At 36.3% G+C, this 18,624-nt stretch overlaps 4 protein-coding genes across 4 annotated transcripts; 3 read left to right on the top strand and 1 right to left on the bottom strand.

The window, feature by feature from the left end:
- Nucleotides 1-1,295: 1,295 nt before the first annotated feature.
- Nucleotides 1,296-8,737, top strand: dcma (syntaxin-like domain-containing protein decima). Its single transcript, XM_014351081.2, has 5 exons — nt 1,296-1,725; nt 3,164-3,330; nt 3,480-3,616; nt 4,885-5,061; nt 6,110-8,737. Exons 1-5 carry the CDS (start codon nt 1,672-1,674, stop codon nt 6,265-6,267), a joined length of 693 nt encoding a protein of 230 aa, XP_014206567.1. The 5' UTR covers nt 1,296-1,671; the 3' UTR covers nt 6,268-8,737.
- A 1,393-nt stretch (nt 8,738-10,130) lies between these two features.
- LOC106638057 (protein KRTCAP2 homolog) lies at nt 10,131-10,951 on the top strand. Its single transcript, XM_014351077.2, has 3 exons — nt 10,131-10,286; nt 10,389-10,607; nt 10,686-10,951. The coding sequence occupies exons 1-3, from the start codon at nt 10,283-10,285 to the stop codon at nt 10,856-10,858; spliced, it is 396 nt and encodes a 131-aa protein (XP_014206563.2). The 5' UTR covers nt 10,131-10,282; the 3' UTR covers nt 10,859-10,951.
- Stoml2 (stomatin like 2) lies at nt 10,940-12,998 on the bottom strand. Its single transcript, XM_014351076.2, has 7 exons — nt 12,752-12,998; nt 12,555-12,674; nt 12,336-12,483; nt 11,892-12,140; nt 11,656-11,811; nt 11,330-11,574; nt 10,940-11,258 (listed from the first exon to the last, which is right to left on the bottom strand). Exons 1-7 carry the CDS (start codon nt 12,794-12,796, stop codon nt 11,073-11,075), a joined length of 1,149 nt encoding a protein of 382 aa, XP_014206562.2. The 5' UTR covers nt 12,797-12,998; the 3' UTR covers nt 10,940-11,072.
- A 736-nt stretch (nt 12,999-13,734) lies between these two features.
- Nucleotides 13,735-18,623, top strand: Mat89Ba (nucleolar protein 6 Mat89Ba). Its single transcript, XM_014351080.2, has 11 exons — nt 13,735-14,350; nt 14,415-14,889; nt 14,957-15,238; nt 15,333-15,606; nt 15,686-15,980; nt 16,059-16,289; nt 16,361-16,807; nt 17,031-17,194; nt 17,290-17,543; nt 17,628-18,034; nt 18,125-18,623. The coding sequence occupies exons 1-11, from the start codon at nt 14,021-14,023 to the stop codon at nt 18,368-18,370; spliced, it is 3,405 nt and encodes a 1,134-aa protein (XP_014206566.2). The 5' UTR covers nt 13,735-14,020; the 3' UTR covers nt 18,371-18,623.
- Nucleotide 18,624: the final 1 nt, after the last annotated feature.

Here is an 18,624-nt window from a genome sequence, read left to right as displayed (position 1 = left end):
TCATCACCGCGTATCGACGCGCCGAGCACGCACTTACATGCACGGACTCTATACGTATTATATAGGTTTACGTCAAAGCCAGTTTTACCCGCGAGTCGATTGGTAAAAAAAAAAGAAGAAAAAAAAAAAAAAACCATGTCCCCGTCGCCAAGCTTACGAAATGAGATATGTGTAACACGATCGTATATTTGTGCGTATTTACGATCGAGAGGGAAGGGAGGGAGATAAGGGAGGCGCAGCCAAGTTTGCGAGGGATGATTGTAGGAAGAAGCAAGGTCGGAGGAAAAAACTTTTCAAAAGTTTTACAGTACAAAAACAACTTCCTCAACGAATAGCCACGTGCGAGCTCTCTCTCTCTCGTATGGGTATTGTTTCATCCGTACACATGGCCAACACGAATTTTATGTACGTGTTTCCAGTTTGACGTAAAATATCCAAGGGGTTTTTTTTTCCCCCGTTACAGTGACACACAGTCGTCCACAAAATAATACGTCACGAGCTTTAGGAGTCGCCCAGCCGTCAAGCGGATCTTATCGAAAAAAAAAAAAAAAAAAAAAAAAAAGAGGAAGGAGCGAGTACGGAATACCCCCCTCCTCGCCTTGGAAAATCATCTTAATATTAGGAGTAAGTACAGCTCGCGTAGGAGGAGGAGGATCAGAGGCGCTTAGCTTCCCCACAAAAGAGGTACAGCCACGTGAGAGCAGGGAAGGGAAGGAGAAAGAAAGAGTATAATTTCATTCGCGCAAAGGAAAGGGGAAAGAAGGACGAAGAGTGTGCGCGTGTACATATGATGTATAATATATACACATATAAGGGCGGGAGTTTCGGTTCCATATATATACATATATGTGGGTTAGTGTCGTGTAGTCGGCAGAGGTCTCCTCCCTGCACCTATGGAGCTTTCCATCCCACAGGACAATCGATATCCAGCCCGTGTATGTACCTATATTTTTTGTTGTTGTGCTTGTATGTATATATATGAAATGTAATGTAATATATGTCGAGAGGTAACATGTGCATCACGCATCAAATAGTAAGCAGTGGCAGCTGGAAGCAGGGAGTATCTCTCTGTACGCCCGAGTTTTGATAAGCGGAAAGCTCCCCGAGAACTATACGCTTAAACCCCTAACGTATATATACGAAAGCTCACGGTGGCAGTCGATATATGGGTCGACGACGAACGCGCGCTTCGCTTGGACATGCGCTTCGGTCGGGGGCTCGTGATATATAGGTGTAGAGTGAGAGAGAGTGAGTCGTGTGTATGGCAGTAGTCGGTCGCGCGCCGCCCTCGCGAACGGAGATATGCGCCAGCAAGAAGAGCAGGGTAAGAATCAGTCGGAGCTTGCACAGCCAGTTGAGCTGGAGGTGCGCCAGGAGGAGCCCGTGGGGTCGAGAGGCCGGTGGAGTTGCGGGGATACGGTGGCCGCCCAATGCGGGGGAGGTGCGTCCGAGCCGAGTCCCGAGAGTAGTCCCCCGGCGAGGAAGTGAGGTAGGCACCCGAGCTGGAGGAGGAGGAGGAGCGCCCAACAACCGCGGGAGGAGGACGATGGGGAGGACGAGGACTCGGCGAGCCATAGCTCCGGTATTAGAAGATGCAGCCAACGACAGCAGTTGCAGCAACTTTTACACCATTACCACCACAACCACAACCACCTCCGCCGACGGCGAACGATGACGGACTCCGCCTCGGGCCGGGTGTGCTTAGACGAGTCGACGATCGCCGCGGTGAGCCATGACTTAACGTTTTACTCTTTTTACTTATAGGGTACTTATACTTACAAGCTACGTACAACAAAAACAACCATATATAAATCGTCCCTCTCCCGCGCGCGATTCGAATAATACTTGCACGATATACAACGTGGGGGTGCACAGAGCGAGTTAGCGCGCGCTCTTGTGTGCACATGCAGAGATATATGCATTAAGTATATACCTGTAGCTTAACACTGGGTATGGTATTTATCTATTCCCGCGAATCCCGAGTTTGTATATATATATATATGTATATAAACATGTGCAGCAGCTGATACGATGCCCCCCACGGCTGATGGACGCGTCAAAAAAAGCACACATAACGCGTGCATGTATAATAATAATAATAATAATAATAATAATAATAATAATAATAATAATAATAATAATAATATATGTACACAAATCAAGGCGCTCGACGCTGCAGCACTCGTCGTTATTATAAGTAGTTTCGCGTACTTACAGGTGCATACGTAGATACATAAGTACAACCCTTCAACACCGCGACTATACGGATACATATGTGTGTGTGCACAAAGAGCACTCGGGGTTGTTTTGTTTTGAGGGTCAACAGTTTCTCTCTCTTCTTTTGTCACACCCTCCTTCTCCCCCAACCCCATCCCTCTGCACAGCTTCTCTATAGTTATGCACTACTTTATCTTACATTGTTTTTCTTTTTCAATCTACCCTCGAGTGCTCTAAACTGCGTACTAAATCGCGCGTTTACGCGACCAAGATAAATGTATAATGGGGCCTACGTGTATGTATACCCATTTTTTGTTTTCTTTTTTCTTTTTTTTTTTCGTGTCAAATCCACCCAACGATGTTTATTCGTTATTACTTTTTAGCTAAAATTACTTTTTTAGACGGTACGTAGGGGGGAAAAAAAGGGGGGGGGTGCGTGCACGGAAAATTGAGTTTCAACTGTGCGTGTGTATAATGTATCTATACGTGAGAGGATGAAATAAAAAAGAAGGGAAAAAAAAAAAAAAAAAAAAAAGGGAGGAAAAAACTGCCGCTGGCCCGTTCGTGCTCCAGTTAGCATCGCACACTGCACGCTCGTAAATGCAGTAGCTCTGCAAATCGGCGCGATCTGCGGGTGATGGGAGAGCACCGCTGCTGCAGGAGCGAGGAGGTATAAAATGGCCTTGGGGGGGCATTCAGAGGGGGAGGATACTCGTGCACCTGTATATAGTATAGGCATGTATATATATATATATATATACAATATAATAATAGAGCAAAGTGAAATGGGAATCGAGCAAAGCATATTCGAGGGTTGTGATGCGTACATGGTCTGAATATAACGTATATTATATAGGGGGATGGTAGGAGGAGGGGGAGGGGGCAGGTAAAATTGTTATTGGATTTGTCGGGCGTGTGACGAGGATTTCTTGGCTCCCCTTGACAGCACATCCACGAGATAAACAGCCAGATCGCCCAGTTCCGCGACCTGCTGATCAGCATTGGCCAGGCGCGCGACTGCCCGGAACTGCGCGAGAAGATCCGGAAGCTGCGCCGCAACTGCGTCGAGGCCTGCAAGAACACCTCGCAGATGGTCCTCCCGCAGATGCGCAGGTAAAATCAACATCCTAATACGTATACATTATCCAACATTCATCCCTTAAATTTAACTCCTTATAAGCATAACAAGTATCATAATATAATTATGTTGATAAGAACAATACTTAACATATATGACAATATGTGATACGGTTTGATGACAGTGCCATGGAGTCGGGCATACCTATCGATAGTCCAAACCTCGTGCTGCTCTTCTTCGTTGCCCAGCTGTTCCTGCGGGAGCTCTACAAGAGCAAAAACCTCGTGCGCGTCGTACCTATGGACATGACTGAATACTTTGGTAATTATCCTTTGTATCTTCATTCCTTTTTGCAACGTGACGCAAAAGATACTTACTACATTTGGATTTTTTACGACTGCACGTTAACTTTTTATTCCCGTAGTCGCTGACAACGCGCTTAATTTGCCATCATTATATCAGCAGTAGATCGTTGATTATACTTTTGAATGAAAATTTTACGTGAACTCATGAATTTCCATTTATTAAGTACAGGTACTTAGCCCTGTTTAGAGAAAAAAAAAAAAGAATGATAATCGCATAAGTAGAGGCCAGCGCACAACTGAGAAAATAGTGAAGGAAACTCATCGATGGTAATGCAATTTTTCAACGAAAAAAAAAAAAAAAAAAAAAAAAAAAAACAGTAATTCGAGATGATAGGCATGATTGCTCCAATTTTCCAATGGGTCAATGAAAAACTGCTCTTACGTTTCTGACTCGGGGTCTGTTGGCTAAAAATGTAACAAAAAAAAAAAAAAAAAAAAAAAAACAAGTACAATTGTGTCATTAACGATCCGATCGATGTGAAAAAAACTAATTTTCGTCCAAAAATCTCCTATATTTCCTGTTGGCAAGACGTAAAAATGTTTCCAACTCGACAATACGTTTAAGAGTACCATTGCCTTAAAAATGATTCAAAAATAGACACAAGTCACGAGTGACGTTCGAATCAGTCGGTCTCTGTGGATATGCAGCAAATCAGACCTAACGAACAATACGAAACCTCTCTCCATTCGTCGTTTCGAGAGCACAGTTCAAAATGAATAATTAAGAGTAAGAGGGAGAGAAAGGGCGGGAGAGACGAACCGCCCTCGTTTCTGATTCGGGTGTACTGTAGAGGTTGTCGATGCTCGTTAATAATGAAGACGTACACCCACGCATGCATACACACCTATACGCCACGCACATACGTTTTCCTAACTTGTACGGCACGGAACATTTTTGAGGTGGTGATATATATATATACATATATATGGGGGAGGGTGGAAAGAAAAACACATAGACTCTCCGCTGTCGACAACAGGACACAACAGTCGTACTTAATGCTTTTCCAATTCTGATGAAACACACGTGTACGGCACACGTCATGCGTGTATACGGCAAATCGATAATTTCGACCGCCCGCCTATAAATATAATAACGTATACGCAGCTCGCCTATACATGCGTACACATTTTTTTTTTATTATTTTTTGTTTTTGTTTTTATCATCATTATTATTGTTATAAGCGGGTTTGCGTGCGTGCGTTTGGCATCGGGTGTTGGTTTCAGAGAGCAAATCGGGCCCCTCGAACATCAGCAACGTCATCACCAAGATCCTGCTCTGCAAGCAAATAACAGTCGATTTTAACGAGGAAGAGCTGTGCAGCATTCAAAAGGACTCCGAGGAAATCGGCGCCCTCATAGCCGAGCTCCAAGAGTTCATGCCCCAGTCGGAAGCCGACACAGGTATATATATTTTATCGTGAGACATTATATTACATCAATGAGAGTCATACATTAGCTTGGATTTAACGGTTTTTATGTACTTTTACCCAAGACTAACGTCAACGATTACATCCCATTTTAATCTCGAGAGTTTATTTGTTGCGACTCGGCTCGGGGTTTTTATCGCGAAATCATAATGCGCGGTTCATAAACAATTTTAACTCGAGCAGTGGATTTTTTTTTCCTTTTTTTTTTTTTTTTTTTTTAATTAAGCTGACCCATTAAAAAAAAACTCGCGTGTGTTTGGCTCAAAGCGTTAATTATTATTTTGTTGGAAGGAGGTTGGAAATTTTCAGAAGCAAAAGTATGATGAAACAACGGGCACGCAGGTAGTGGGTAGATTAGAGAGCAAGTATCGAGCGATCGACGCAATTATGAGTACTTCCATCTTAAATTACGCGCAACGATCCAATTATACGTACATTGTAACTCACTACCGTTAGGAAAAGTTTGTGTGCAAGTAGAATTTTTAATTGCTAAAGGAAAATTTGAATTTCAAATGTGCTTGCTGTGCGCTCGTGTGCCATTAATCAACTTCATCCAGCGCCCGACTTTGAGACCATTATTATTAACTCCGGCACACACTTGTAGCATTTACTCTTTAGTGAAACGTTAGTTAACTCCTACTCCATATACCTAGGCACGGGTTCACACTTTTTATTTTTCGAGCACCCGACCACCGTGTTATCCAGAATCGGTCTATTACAGCCATTTGATTGTATCTAAAACGCCTATTAATGAGAAAAAAAACAAATAATAGATTTCACATCAAACTCACTGTACCTTTGTTGTAATATATTTTGTAAAAAAAAAAAAAAAAAAAAAAAAAATTTAATTTTTGTGACACGTTTAAACGTATACTAATAAATATGGGTTATACCAGGTCGATAGGTATACTTGAGGGTGGTTTTTCACATGAAAAAAAAAAAAAAAAAAAATTACTTCTAGGTGTATAGGGGGGTGCAAGGGGACCAAAAAAGGTAGCAATTGCTTATGTAAATGTTCACAGAGCGGCCAGTGGCGCTGCAAGAGGCGGCGAATCGGCTGAACCGCAACAATGGGACGCGAAAAAATCTGCGCTGGGAGAACCGGCCGAGCCGACACCCCTCGTATTTGCGAGGTACCCTCAAGTTTTTCTGCTGTGCCGGACAACCGAATTACCTTTGATCTACCTATCGCCTTGTGGTAAGCGCAACTCCGAAACCTTTGAGAGCAATCAAAACGAAAAAACCAAAATACCGAATACAAAATCATATATATATATATACTTTGTGCACGTGAGTGCGCGGCAACCCTATATTTTTCTCGACAATTTATCAGTCTTTCAAATTCTAGAGCAGCAAAAAAAAAGCGCACAACACCGGGTCTTTCTTGACTATGGTGATCGCGAGTATAATCAAACTAAATACATAAATAAACGAATAAATAATGCAGTTCACAAGACAATCGGTTAAATGTTTAGCAAAAGTAGTACGACGAATACTTGACGAAAAAACGTTTAAACATACGTTATACTCTCATTGATAAATAAAATAGTCGATGCTCGCGAAGCGACGGCCAATCAAAAATTCAGTCAATTCTTAATCAACGGATGTACTTTATCCTTGTAGATTAACAAAAATAGTTCAAGTTGAAGTACATAATATTATTAAACTAAGATTATTATATACAAGAAACTATAGATAGTAGCGAAAAATAACTCAACTGCCGCAAAAAAAAAAAAACATCTTAAAATTGAGTGTATAAGTCTTGTATATATACGTCACTATTGATATTATTTTTGTGGTTGTTGATATTATGATCATTTCATACGTTTAACGTTCACGTACAAAAATTAATCCTTGAACCAACGTTATAAAAAACTCAAGTGCTAACTAAAAATATAACAACACTCGAGCACAGTCTTATTGAATCGTGACACAACATAAATTGCTATTACTATGGTAAACGAATATTTCGTCAAATTTTATAGTTTACGGTACTAACTGGGAAAAAAAAAAAAGATAAAATCATAGGGTCCAAGTGACTTGGCTTTGGTGCTACGTATGAATTCATATCAGTTCGTATAGCAATAAAGATATTATAAGTAAACGTAACATCATTAGCCAAGTGATGCAGAAAGTATAAAGGAGAAAACTTTCATAGAATTTTTTTCCCCGACATATTAATATATATTCTATAGAGTAGTGTACTTTAGCTATAGCACTTATGTAAATTACGATAAAAATGTTACATTTTTACCATCAAGTATCGAACTTCATAGAGCAGGAGTTTTTTTTTTTTTTTTCTTTAATCGAGGTATAGTGAATTTTAATGCTCACTATATCAAACTATATCGATAAATTTTCAAAGTACACAAATTCCCATAAATGACTTAAGTATACAAGAAATAACTAAAATAAACCTTAAAAAAAAGTACGAAAACTTCATGTGTGTAGTGATATTATTAGTCTTGACCACTTACAGACTGGGTACAAAAAACGTAGATACTCATAAATAATATTTTACGAGAACCATAATAAGAGGAAAAGGAAAAAAAAAATGTAGCACTTAGATTACACGAGAAGAAAATCATAGTATTTTGTAATGAAGTATTTTAAAATAGTACACACATAATATTGTGCATTATACAGATAAACGTCAGTGAAAAAAGTCTTTCTAAATACCTCTAATCATCCAACATTATCACGCTTATTTGTCTTAATACAAAACAGTATTATTTGCACACAAAAAAAATGCTCGAAGAAAAAAATTACTTATGTGCTACGATCGATATAATTACTTGTAGCTGCGTAATGGATATGTGCAAAAACCATATTGTCACTGTTGCTCGCGGTAAAATTAAAATTATGTTGGCATCGTTGGTACTATTTTTCTTTTTTATCTTTTGTCGAACATCAAAGGATCGATGAGAAAAGGCCTATGTAAAAGAGCGAATTTCAAGGCAAAAAAAGTCCTGCACACATTTTTACTTCATATCCATCCAGATCATAACGTGCACGTATAGCACACGAGAATTACACACGCGTCGCATATTCTCAGCTTTTTTTAATAATTCAGTGTATAAGTATATCATTTACATGACGATGTAAATCAAACGACCATTTTATTGCGGCAGTGAATGTATAGTTTTAGTTGCGTAATAATGAAACAATGATTATGTTTTATTTTAAAGATTGCACTGGTGTTTTAGTCGTGACAAGTATGCAGCATGAAATTAGACACCCATATCTTTCAAACAAATTTTCAAACTAGCTTTTAACGAAACTCTTACTGTAATAACAAAATAAAAAAAAAAGGATCAATTTTAAAGTAGGACTCTCTCATCTTGAAGGAAGATATACATTGTACATAAATCGGTAGTCGAAGTAAAGCAAAAAATCAAATTATATTATACAAATAGAATACTTTATAAGAAGTACAAAAGAAACATTAGCGATAGAAGCTAGAGGAAAGAAATATTCTAGTTTGTTAGAGTATATATACAGTCGTAGAAAATATTTTACTAATAGCAATCCAGAGTGGATGGTTACATTCTAAGCGAGATTTCTGGTATTCTCTCTCTCTCTCTTTCTCTTAAAATGAATTAGACGACAGTCATTCACGACCATATTAAAAAAAAACTATACACACAACAATATGTAGATAAATTTTCAAGAAGAGTAGCAATTATAACGTACTATTTAAGATGACGTAACAAGTGCGAGGTAGCGCGCTGGGCGTACTTGACACGTAGTGCAATTAAAGCAGCAGATTCGTGCGCTCATTAAACTTTCGCGAGTGCAAATATAATAATAGTAATAATGATACAAGCACAAGAGTAAGCGCACCGATGTAATGTATACAGTGTACTTATATAAATAAAAAAAAGTATTTATTTTTAATTAGAGCTTTGCCTAAGACTTTTTGCAAAGCACTCAGTGAAAAATGTTAATAATGAGAAATAAACAAATAAATTGTAGCAGCACCGTTTGAAATGATTCTACAAAAAACTTGTTGAGAACAAAAATAAACAATTGCATTTCTTATATCAGATTTCTAGTCAATAATTGTACTACTACTAATTATTATATGTATGTTTATAGTTGATGACAAATTTAATAACGTCACAAATTTTTCCGTATAGATTTATGCAATTGTACATCACAAATACATTTGCTTAGTTAATGTGTATATGATGATGCACATGAGTGACAAAGAAAAGCCAATACTAAAAGTAAAATTGTATTTGCATGAAAAAAAAAAAAAGAAAAGAAATTATGTACACATAAACATGCCAAATTTCTGATATCTTAACATAAACTTTGTTATAAATGGACGTGGACCAAAAATATCTAATTTACTCGATGTACGTGTGATCACAATTGATAAATTGGGTTACATTATTTATTAGATTATGATTCTAATGGATGTATTCTTCGATCGAATTTGACTTGTCGGTCAATCGTTTACAATATTAATATAATATACATTAATTACATTTAAAATAAAGAACAAATTTTTTAATAAAATTTTTCTAACGTTGTTTTCAAGCAAAAACAATGTATAACTTTGTAAGTGACCAAAATGATAATGTTGCACAATCTTTTCTATTCATAAACACAAAGTTTTCAGTGATGTGCTGGATATTACTATTATTCTAATTATTATTGTTGTTGTTATTGTTATTATCATCATTAAAAAATGTTCAAACTACTAAAAAGTGACCTCATCAATATCAAAGAAAAATAAAATACGAATTCTGAATTAAATTATTGTAAATATTATTATAACATATCGAATAAAAACTTATCGAACAATATGTGAGTTTTTGTTACTTTTAACTTTACTTATATTTTCCACATTTTTTCTCATCATCAAAGTTTAGCATTATACTTTAAAATGAAAAAATAAAATTATAAACAAAGAATTTTGTAAATCCTACTTCATGCACCATATAGTTTTGCATTTTTTGTGGATTGAGTCATCTACATACACACATACACAATCATACAATGTTTGCGTATGCGTACACGTACAGATGGTGTAGTGTTAGTGTAAGAGTCGAGTCAAATAAACATGTCATAATATATAAAACTATTTAAAGAATTAACGTTAGAGCTGCATGATAATTGCGTGGAGATTACCTTTCGTGGATTTCATCATTTGAATTGTTATTACAAATAATTTATAAAGCACAAATATGGGTAAGCACAGTTGTTTACACACAACTGACATACGTGTCATAACCTAAGATATCTGCCGGCTTGTTAAAATTAAGCTTTAATGATGTGTTCGATTTTTTGCAGCTGTGACTAATAAAGTGTCTTTCCTTCTGTCATCTATACTCACAATACTTTTGTTTTCCGGAATGCAAATGTACAAAAATTGGTTAACATCCTCCCAACTTCACATTATTTTTGGAGGTTACATTGGATCATTGGTATTCTTATTTCTTCTCACTGCCCTCGGCAATTTGGAGTCAATTTTGTTTGGCAAGTCGTTTCAGTTGAAATTTTTTCCAGAAGGTAAAGTATCGTTTGCTTTAAACAGTAGAATTTCCATAATTAATGGTTATTTCATTGACTAGTATGTGTTTGTTTTAGTTTTCATATCCATCATTATTTCAATGGTGGCATCAGGTCTGATACATAGAGTGGCAACAACAACTTGTTTTTTGTTTTCTGTAGTAGCATTGTACTACGTTAATCGTATATCTCAGGAGACCTACTCTGTACCAGTTCCTTCAGTAAATGTCCATGCTAAAAAGAAAAAATAAAAGTCTTCGTCTCAAGAAAATATTATATTTACACATTTTAATTGTATATATTAACTCAAAAAAATTCGAATAAACATTGACTCAAAGTAAAAATAGATACTTTATTTTTTGCATTTGTTTAGGAAAACATTGTTAACAAATTAATTTGCATCGTTTTTATATAAAAAAAAGTTAATTTTAATTACATTACAGAGTAAATTAAAAAAAAAACTGTCTACACAGATTTCGGAGTTGGCTTATTTCTTTCTTTCCTTTTGTAACTGTCAGCTTCCTCCTTATCACTAAAATATTCATAACTGTCATCTGAAGCTTCTATTTCATATTGTGTTTGTTGCTTAGGAATGCTTCTTTGTTGATGAACTACTTGACCATCAGAAACATGCTTATAAATAGACATTGCCTGCAGAAACAGATTTTTATTTACTTCTGTAAATTGAAATTAATATTTTTGGGTTCTAATAATTAAATTACCTGGGCGACAAAACTGCTAATATCTCCAACATTACTAGGAATGATTACAGTGTTATTTGTTCTAGCTAATTTATCAAATGCTTGTATATACTGTTGAGCGACAGAAAGGCCTGCAGCATCTTGTCCATGTTTGCCTTCTAAGGACGACGCAATAATTTTCAATCCACCCGCTCTAGCTGTTGCTACTGCCAGTAAAGCTTCTGCTTCACCACTAGCTTTGTTGATTTGTTCTTGCTTCTCAGCCTCTAGAAAAAAAATTTTAATATTTACATGGCAAAAAAGAATTTTTTTTTTTTAAATGTATCCAACTGGCAAGTTGTGCTCACCTGAAGCAAGAATTCTTGCTTGCCTTTTACCCTCTGCAATATTAATGTCCGCTGCTCTTATACCTTCGGATTCAAGAATAGCAGCTCTTTTTTTTCTTTCAGCTTCTACTTGCATTTGCATAGCCTCGTGCACCCTTTCAGGTAACCTGATATCACCTATTACGACATAATTACATACAATAAAGTATGGACGACATTGGTAAATCAAATTTAAATACATCAAATTTTTAACTTACGAATTTCGTAACGAAGACAAGATATTCCCCAAGCTTCACTAGCTTTATTAATACTCTCGACAATACTAACATTAAGTCCTTCTCTTTCCCTAAAAACTTTATCCAAAGATATTTTTCCCAGCTCGGACCTCATGGTTGTTTGTGCCAACTGAACAATGGCGAATTCAGGATCTTCAACTCCATAAGATGCAAGGTAAGGGTTGTTGATTTTCAAGTACAATACTCCATCGATGTTTAAAGTGACGTTGTCTAAAGAAAATAATCTTGTTGAGGACTCAAGACACAATTACTGTGACCCCATCGAACAGTACAATAAATAAAATACATTGTCGAAATTTTGGGGTACTAGTAACAGTCACCTTATACATAATTAGGTAATGCATGTGTAGAAAAAAATCCGTACATAAAATTTTATAAAATTTAAAGCAATAATCTAGTGATTACCGGAAGTAATGGCACTTTGTTTTGGGACATCTATGGCAATTTCTTTGAGACTCTGTACATATTTAACTGAATCAACAACTGGAAGAAGTACATTAAGTCCAGGTTCTAGGATCCTGTGGAATTTACCCATCCTTTCCACAACCCATGCCTAAGATATAAAAAAAATCCATTAAGAACCACGACTCACAAGGCATTATAATATTTAAATTTCATGTTTACCTCTTGCTGCGGAGTAAACATGATAATTGTATTGAGTGGTGTGCTGGCTTTTTCTCTGATTTGAATAGGAGTTACAAATGTGCCAGCCTTTGCAAGCTCCACATTAGCAGCCAAACATTTCTGTAATACAATATAGAGATAAAGTTGCAAAAGTAAGTACTTCATCAGTGTTTCATTTTTATTTAAAAAACGCTTACTCTCAGAGTGCCGACGTTGCGCAATAATCTAGTTTTACTCAGCATTGTGTGATTTTTTTCAAAAACTTTTGCAGAATTTAATCAGTTTTTTAGTTCCGGCTACACTATCCATATACTTCCGACAAATAGTTTAGTGGAATAAAACAATTAAATTCAACCTTCTTAACCCAAATCGAAAAACGTCAACCTCGCTGATGTTCAACACATTAATATACAATGTGGGTGTATTCCGCAATCGTCGCCAGCCGGTTACGACGTGACCATAGGCATATAAGAAAGAATAGACTGCTCGTTCTTATGTATGCGGTGCTGAAGCACACGTAGAAGGAGACACAACATCGAACGTGGGTATCTGTCTCACCTTTGGCAATGTGCGAGAGAGACATATACCCACGTTAGATGTCTCCTTCTACGTGTGCAGGTGTGCTTCAGCACCGTATACATAAGAACTAGCAGTCAATATTTCTTACGTTTCTTTGGACGTGACAACGGTGCGTGGTGTTAGGGGTGGGGGCACTTCGATTTACTGGTTATGTCGTTATGTGTTCCGCAATCTAACCAGTAAAAAAGCAGACGACATCGGACGTACTAGGTCTTTTCCGTAAATTTTTCTGATCCTAATCAATACGTCAGACATCAAACAACAGAACGTCGAAAAATGTCACGAAAAGAAAGTATGCTTTGCTTTTCTACTGGTATAATCCAATAACATAGGAACGTTAGAGTGGAACAACCCGGTAACCCCATAACACAGGAACGTTGGAATGGTACAACCCAATAACACAGGAACGTTGGAATGGTGTAACCCACAAACCCTATAACACAAGAACGTTGGTATGGTATAACACAGAGCGACAGAGCAACGGAATGGTATATATATACTACCATACATATATACATAGAGGTATAAGAATTTCTTATACCTCTATGCATATATAATCTAAGCAGAACTTTTGCGGAGCAGTCAGCAGCAGAAATTGCATCTAAGGTTAAGTTAAGTACTTGCTTAGTATAACCTTCACAAAACAAACTCAAAGTAATCTACACGTGTTTGGTGCTCTTGTTTGTAAAACGTGCCTCAGTAATTGGTATCTAAAGTACATGAGTCGGTTGGTTAATCTAGTGTATCACTTGTCATAAAAGTTGTGGTTTTTTTTGTAAACAACAATAAATTATATGTAAACCTGATAACTTTCGGGATATATTTTGATTTTTTTAAAAGTATTTTTCGTTATAATTGGCTACATTACAACACTATTCACTAGTAAAATGGTTGAAGATGATATGGTTGTTGAAGGAAGTAACATTCCCAAAGTTTCAAAAGCAGAAAAAAGACGATACATTGATCAAATTGTTGATGAACACGTTCCACACAAGAAGGAAAAATTAGAAAAACATTTATACAAACCACCTACTCGGGAGGAATTCAATCAACTTACTGAAACTGAAAATCTATTTCAGTCAAATTTGTTTCGATTGCAAGTTGATGAAGTTCTCAAAGCAGTTAAAGTAAAGCAAAAATTAAAAAATTTGTTCAGCAAATGGTTCGAGAATTTTAAAGCCCAAGTGAATAAAATTGACGTGACCCAAGAGTTTAAGGTAATTCTTATATTTTTGGTAACTTAAAAGTTTTTAGTTATTTGCTAATAAATTATTCTTTTAGCTGGAAGATGACTTGCTTTCAGAAGAGAGTGGTATAAGAATTCCAATGAAACAATTAGTTAACGAGTGTTGTGGAACTTTCAGGTTTTCACCTCCATCTAACATTGTAATTGGTGGTTCACATTCTCTAGATACTACTGTAGGGCCTAATGCACAGGTAGATGTATTGATTGAGATGCCTAAAAAAGTATTTCAAAGAGCAGATAATAATAACTATAAGTATATGAGAAAAAAGGCCATATATTTAGCTATTGTTGCAAATAACATCCCAAAAGAATTGGCAGAACATAAATGCTTTGTTGGACATAATTTAAATCCTATCTTGAAAATTGTTCCAACTGGCAAATTAAGTAGACACATGATCGTTTATGTACACTTTGTAGCAGAATACACTACTTTTCAGCATAATAGATTCACACCGGAAAAAAATAACATCAAACCTAATTGGTATTTCAATAATGATGAAACAACGAGTGGTAAGTTTTATTTTAGTTTTGAACCAAAGTTTATAACATTTACAACAAACAAAATTAATTATTTCAGATCAAAAACCACCCACTCCAATTTACAATCACAGGGTCATGTATGATTTGACAACAATAAAATCTAACACTGATAATGTTAGTAAAATGGAAGAATATCCAAACATCAGAGATGGCATTATATTACTCAAAATATGGTTAAAACAAAGAGGACTTTGTAATAATTTTGATTCGTTTAATGGCCACGTCATTACCATGTATGTGTTGTATTTGTTACACAAAAAGATGATAAACAAATACATGAGTAGTTATCAGATTCTTAGGCATACATGGACAAATCTAGGTATGTTATTAATTATTATTGGTATTGCATTGGTTCATGTTTAAATATTACATAAACGTAAAATGATTTTTTTTTCTTGTGAAATATTGAACAGCAAAAAGCGAGTGGCATAGGAATGGAATAAGTATGTGTCTAGATGAAAAAGCTAATGAAAAAATAGCTTTGTATAAAAAGCATTACGATTGTGTATTCCTTGACTCTACTGGATTTTGTAATATAACAGCAAATGTTACCGAAAGTATTGCTGAGTATGTTTCGGATCAAGCATCAATGGCCATAGCATGCTTAGACAAATCTAAAATGAGTGATTTTCAGGTACTTTTCATGAGGAAAGTGCCATTTTACGTATCGTTTGATCATGTTCTTTGGTAAATATAATTTCATTGATTCATACAGTCGTAAATATAATTTTCAACGAATTTATGAAATTTTCTAAAACGTCCATAGGTTATACAACGGTAAAGCTTTAAAAAACGTCGTGGATGCTAAATCCAACAATGCTGATAAATTGAATTACGACTCTGATAAGTATTTGCAGACAGTTAAATTTATGACAAACTTTTTGAAAAAAGGACTGCAAAAACGAATATCCTTGGTCACAGCGTTTCCACGTAACATGAAAGAATGGAACTTAAATGAAAGAGTTCCTGATGATCTTGAAAAAATGTACATTGGAATACAACTAAATCCAGATTGTGCTTTTGATATTATTGAGAAAGGGCCAGAAGCGAATCTTCCAGAAGTAAATTCATAAATAATCATTTTAATTTGATTTATTTCGTGTTATCAGGATTTTCATTCTTATTTTTTATTTTGTAAGGCAGAAAAATTTAGAAAGTATTGGGGATCCAAGTCAGATCTCCGTCGATTTAAGGACAGTACGATTTGTGAGACCGTAGTTTGGCTCAAGGAGGATGCAACACTAGCTCAGAGACGTACAATACCGTGTCGAATAATAAAATATATACTTGAGCAAAAACTCAAGCTCTTTAAAAAATCGCACTTTCTAGTTATTGCCAATCAAGTCGACGAGCTTTTAAAACCAAAAAAGGTACATCAAACTTTAATAATGATTTCCGAACCAATGAATCAGCTTAAATAGCAAATAATTTGATATTGTAGCTAATAGTACCAAAAGTTCCCTATGGCACTGAGGAAGTAGCTCTTCGAGCCATTAAGGCTTTTGATTCGTTGAAAAACGATCTGAGCCAGTTGGGAGACGAATTGCCTCTGTCGATCCACGACGTCCAGGGCTGCAGTCCAGTATTCCGTTATACCGAAGTGTTTCCACCCCAGACGTTCACACGGCGTCCCGATGAGAAGACCATAATCAGTGACGAATCGCACCTGCTGTTTGCCAACACAGTTGATTCGCCTATGCAGGAGGTGCCATTGTACCTGAGCCCGATCGAGGCTACGATGCAGTTTTCGATGAGCGGCAAATGGCCGGATGATCTGGAAGCTCTACGAATGACAAAAGCTGCTTTTTACATTCAAATCGCAGATTGCGTGAGGAAACGGTACAAGTTACACGCTCACGGATCCATGCATCACCTTGACATTATGAAGGTACAAACTGAACATCTCTTTTTTCCCTTTTCTAAAAGGATCGTGACTATAGGATTGTCGTTAATCTAAGATTATGGCATTAGAGTGCTGATTTTGACTTTAAAAACGGCCAAATAGTTCTTAAGCGATCTTTCCGTTGTAAAAAAATCTGCCACAAAAATTTGTATGATTTCGTTTGTGAACAAATTGAAAATTTTTTCATGGTTTTTTCTCATATCCACAGAATGGATTAATTTTCCGGCTGAGAATAGCGAATCAAAAAGAAATTAGTCTTGTCAAACAAGTCATAGATGACACCGGGCTGCTGATGTACCGAGACAACGAGGAATCCATTGAGTTAGAAAAAAATCTCTTCCAATTGCCTAAAATTACTGGTGCGCTGCACGGGTAAGATTTTTTTGAATTTTTTCATCTTTTTCCAGTTTCACTATTGATAATGTGATTTTTTAATCAAGATACTTATCCATTGTACTTTTTTGTAGATTGTATTGCCGAAACCCAACTTTCGGACCTGCCTGTTGCTTGGTCAAACGTTGGCTGTCGGCCCAACTTATCGACGACTCTCACATGCCGGGTGTTGTGGTTGAATTGCTCATCGCCTCGATGTACCTGAATACGGACCCGTACAGACCGCCTCAAGTACCACAAGTGGCATTCATACGATTCCTCGAAATCTTTGCCCGCGCGTATTGGATCACTGACCCAATAATCGTTAATTTTAACAACGAAATGACCCGTAAGTTTTATTAAAGTAATTATTGTTGTACTATTGTAAAATGACAAATTGTTTTCAATCTGATGTTATTTTATGTTCCTAAAGGAGAGGAAGTACTAGAGATTGAAAATTTATTTGGAGAAAATCGCGACTCGTTACCGCTTCTCTTTATTTCGTCGCAATATGATAAAGCAAGCAATTGGACAAGAAAAGCACCATGTACTTTGATCCTTAATCGTATTACCGATCTGGCAAAAGCATCATTAAATATAATTGAAAAGCAAATTTTCAAAGGAACTGGTTTGAGTTTAAAACCAATTTTCATACCACCTGTGTCCGAATACGACTGTAGCATCAAATTAAAAACTTCTTTATGTGCTCGGAGATTTGAGGCTATAAAAATCGATGATGGTATGCCAAACGTTTTTTTGAACCGGAGCAATGAACACCCAAAGGCTAAGATACCTATTGTCGATTTTGATCCAGTAACTCAATATTTGAAAGAACTGAGGGTAAATTGCACTTTTCAGCATTAAAATTTTTAAAAATATTTTCGAATTTTAAAAGATATTTCAGTTTTTTTATATGGTTTTCGTTTACAGAGTGCATACAGCGATTTTGCATTATTTTTTCACGACACCTATGGCGGAACTGTTATAGGAGTTTTGCTAAAACCATGTGCACTGCAGGAAAAAGATTTCAAGGTCGCGAACACAAGTTGCCGAAAAATTAGCGGTGATAATAAATTAATTTTAAACGTGTCAGCAATGATAGAAGATTTTTACATTCTTGGAAAAGGACTCGTCCAAAATATTGATATACAATCAAAAAATCTTAAAGCGGTATAACGCTTAAACTTGTAAAAATATTGTTAAATTTTGTATCATTAAATAAGAATCTTTCATATCGTTATTTGAGCTTTTTCTTGTCTCGGGAAAGGAAAGGGGATACATGCTCAGACTGCTCCGAGTGCTTCCTCTATTAGTACCCAATCAGAAAGTGTCGAAACTGACGGTATTCCATCCGGTGTCGGAGCACTTTAGTAATTAATATCCAAGTATGAAACAACGTAAATTAGCTCAGAAAATTGAAAAATACATAT

This window comes from Copidosoma floridanum, unplaced genomic scaffold (genome assembly GCF_036245765.1).
Source record: "Copidosoma floridanum isolate Cflo_tuat_1 unplaced genomic scaffold, Cflo_Japanese_pri ptg000009l, whole genome shotgun sequence".
Taxonomy (NCBI): Eukaryota; Metazoa; Arthropoda; class Insecta; order Hymenoptera; family Encyrtidae; genus Copidosoma; species Copidosoma floridanum.
The sequence above is the reverse complement of the archived record's forward strand: the minus strand, read 5'-3'. Positions and strand labels throughout refer to the sequence as shown.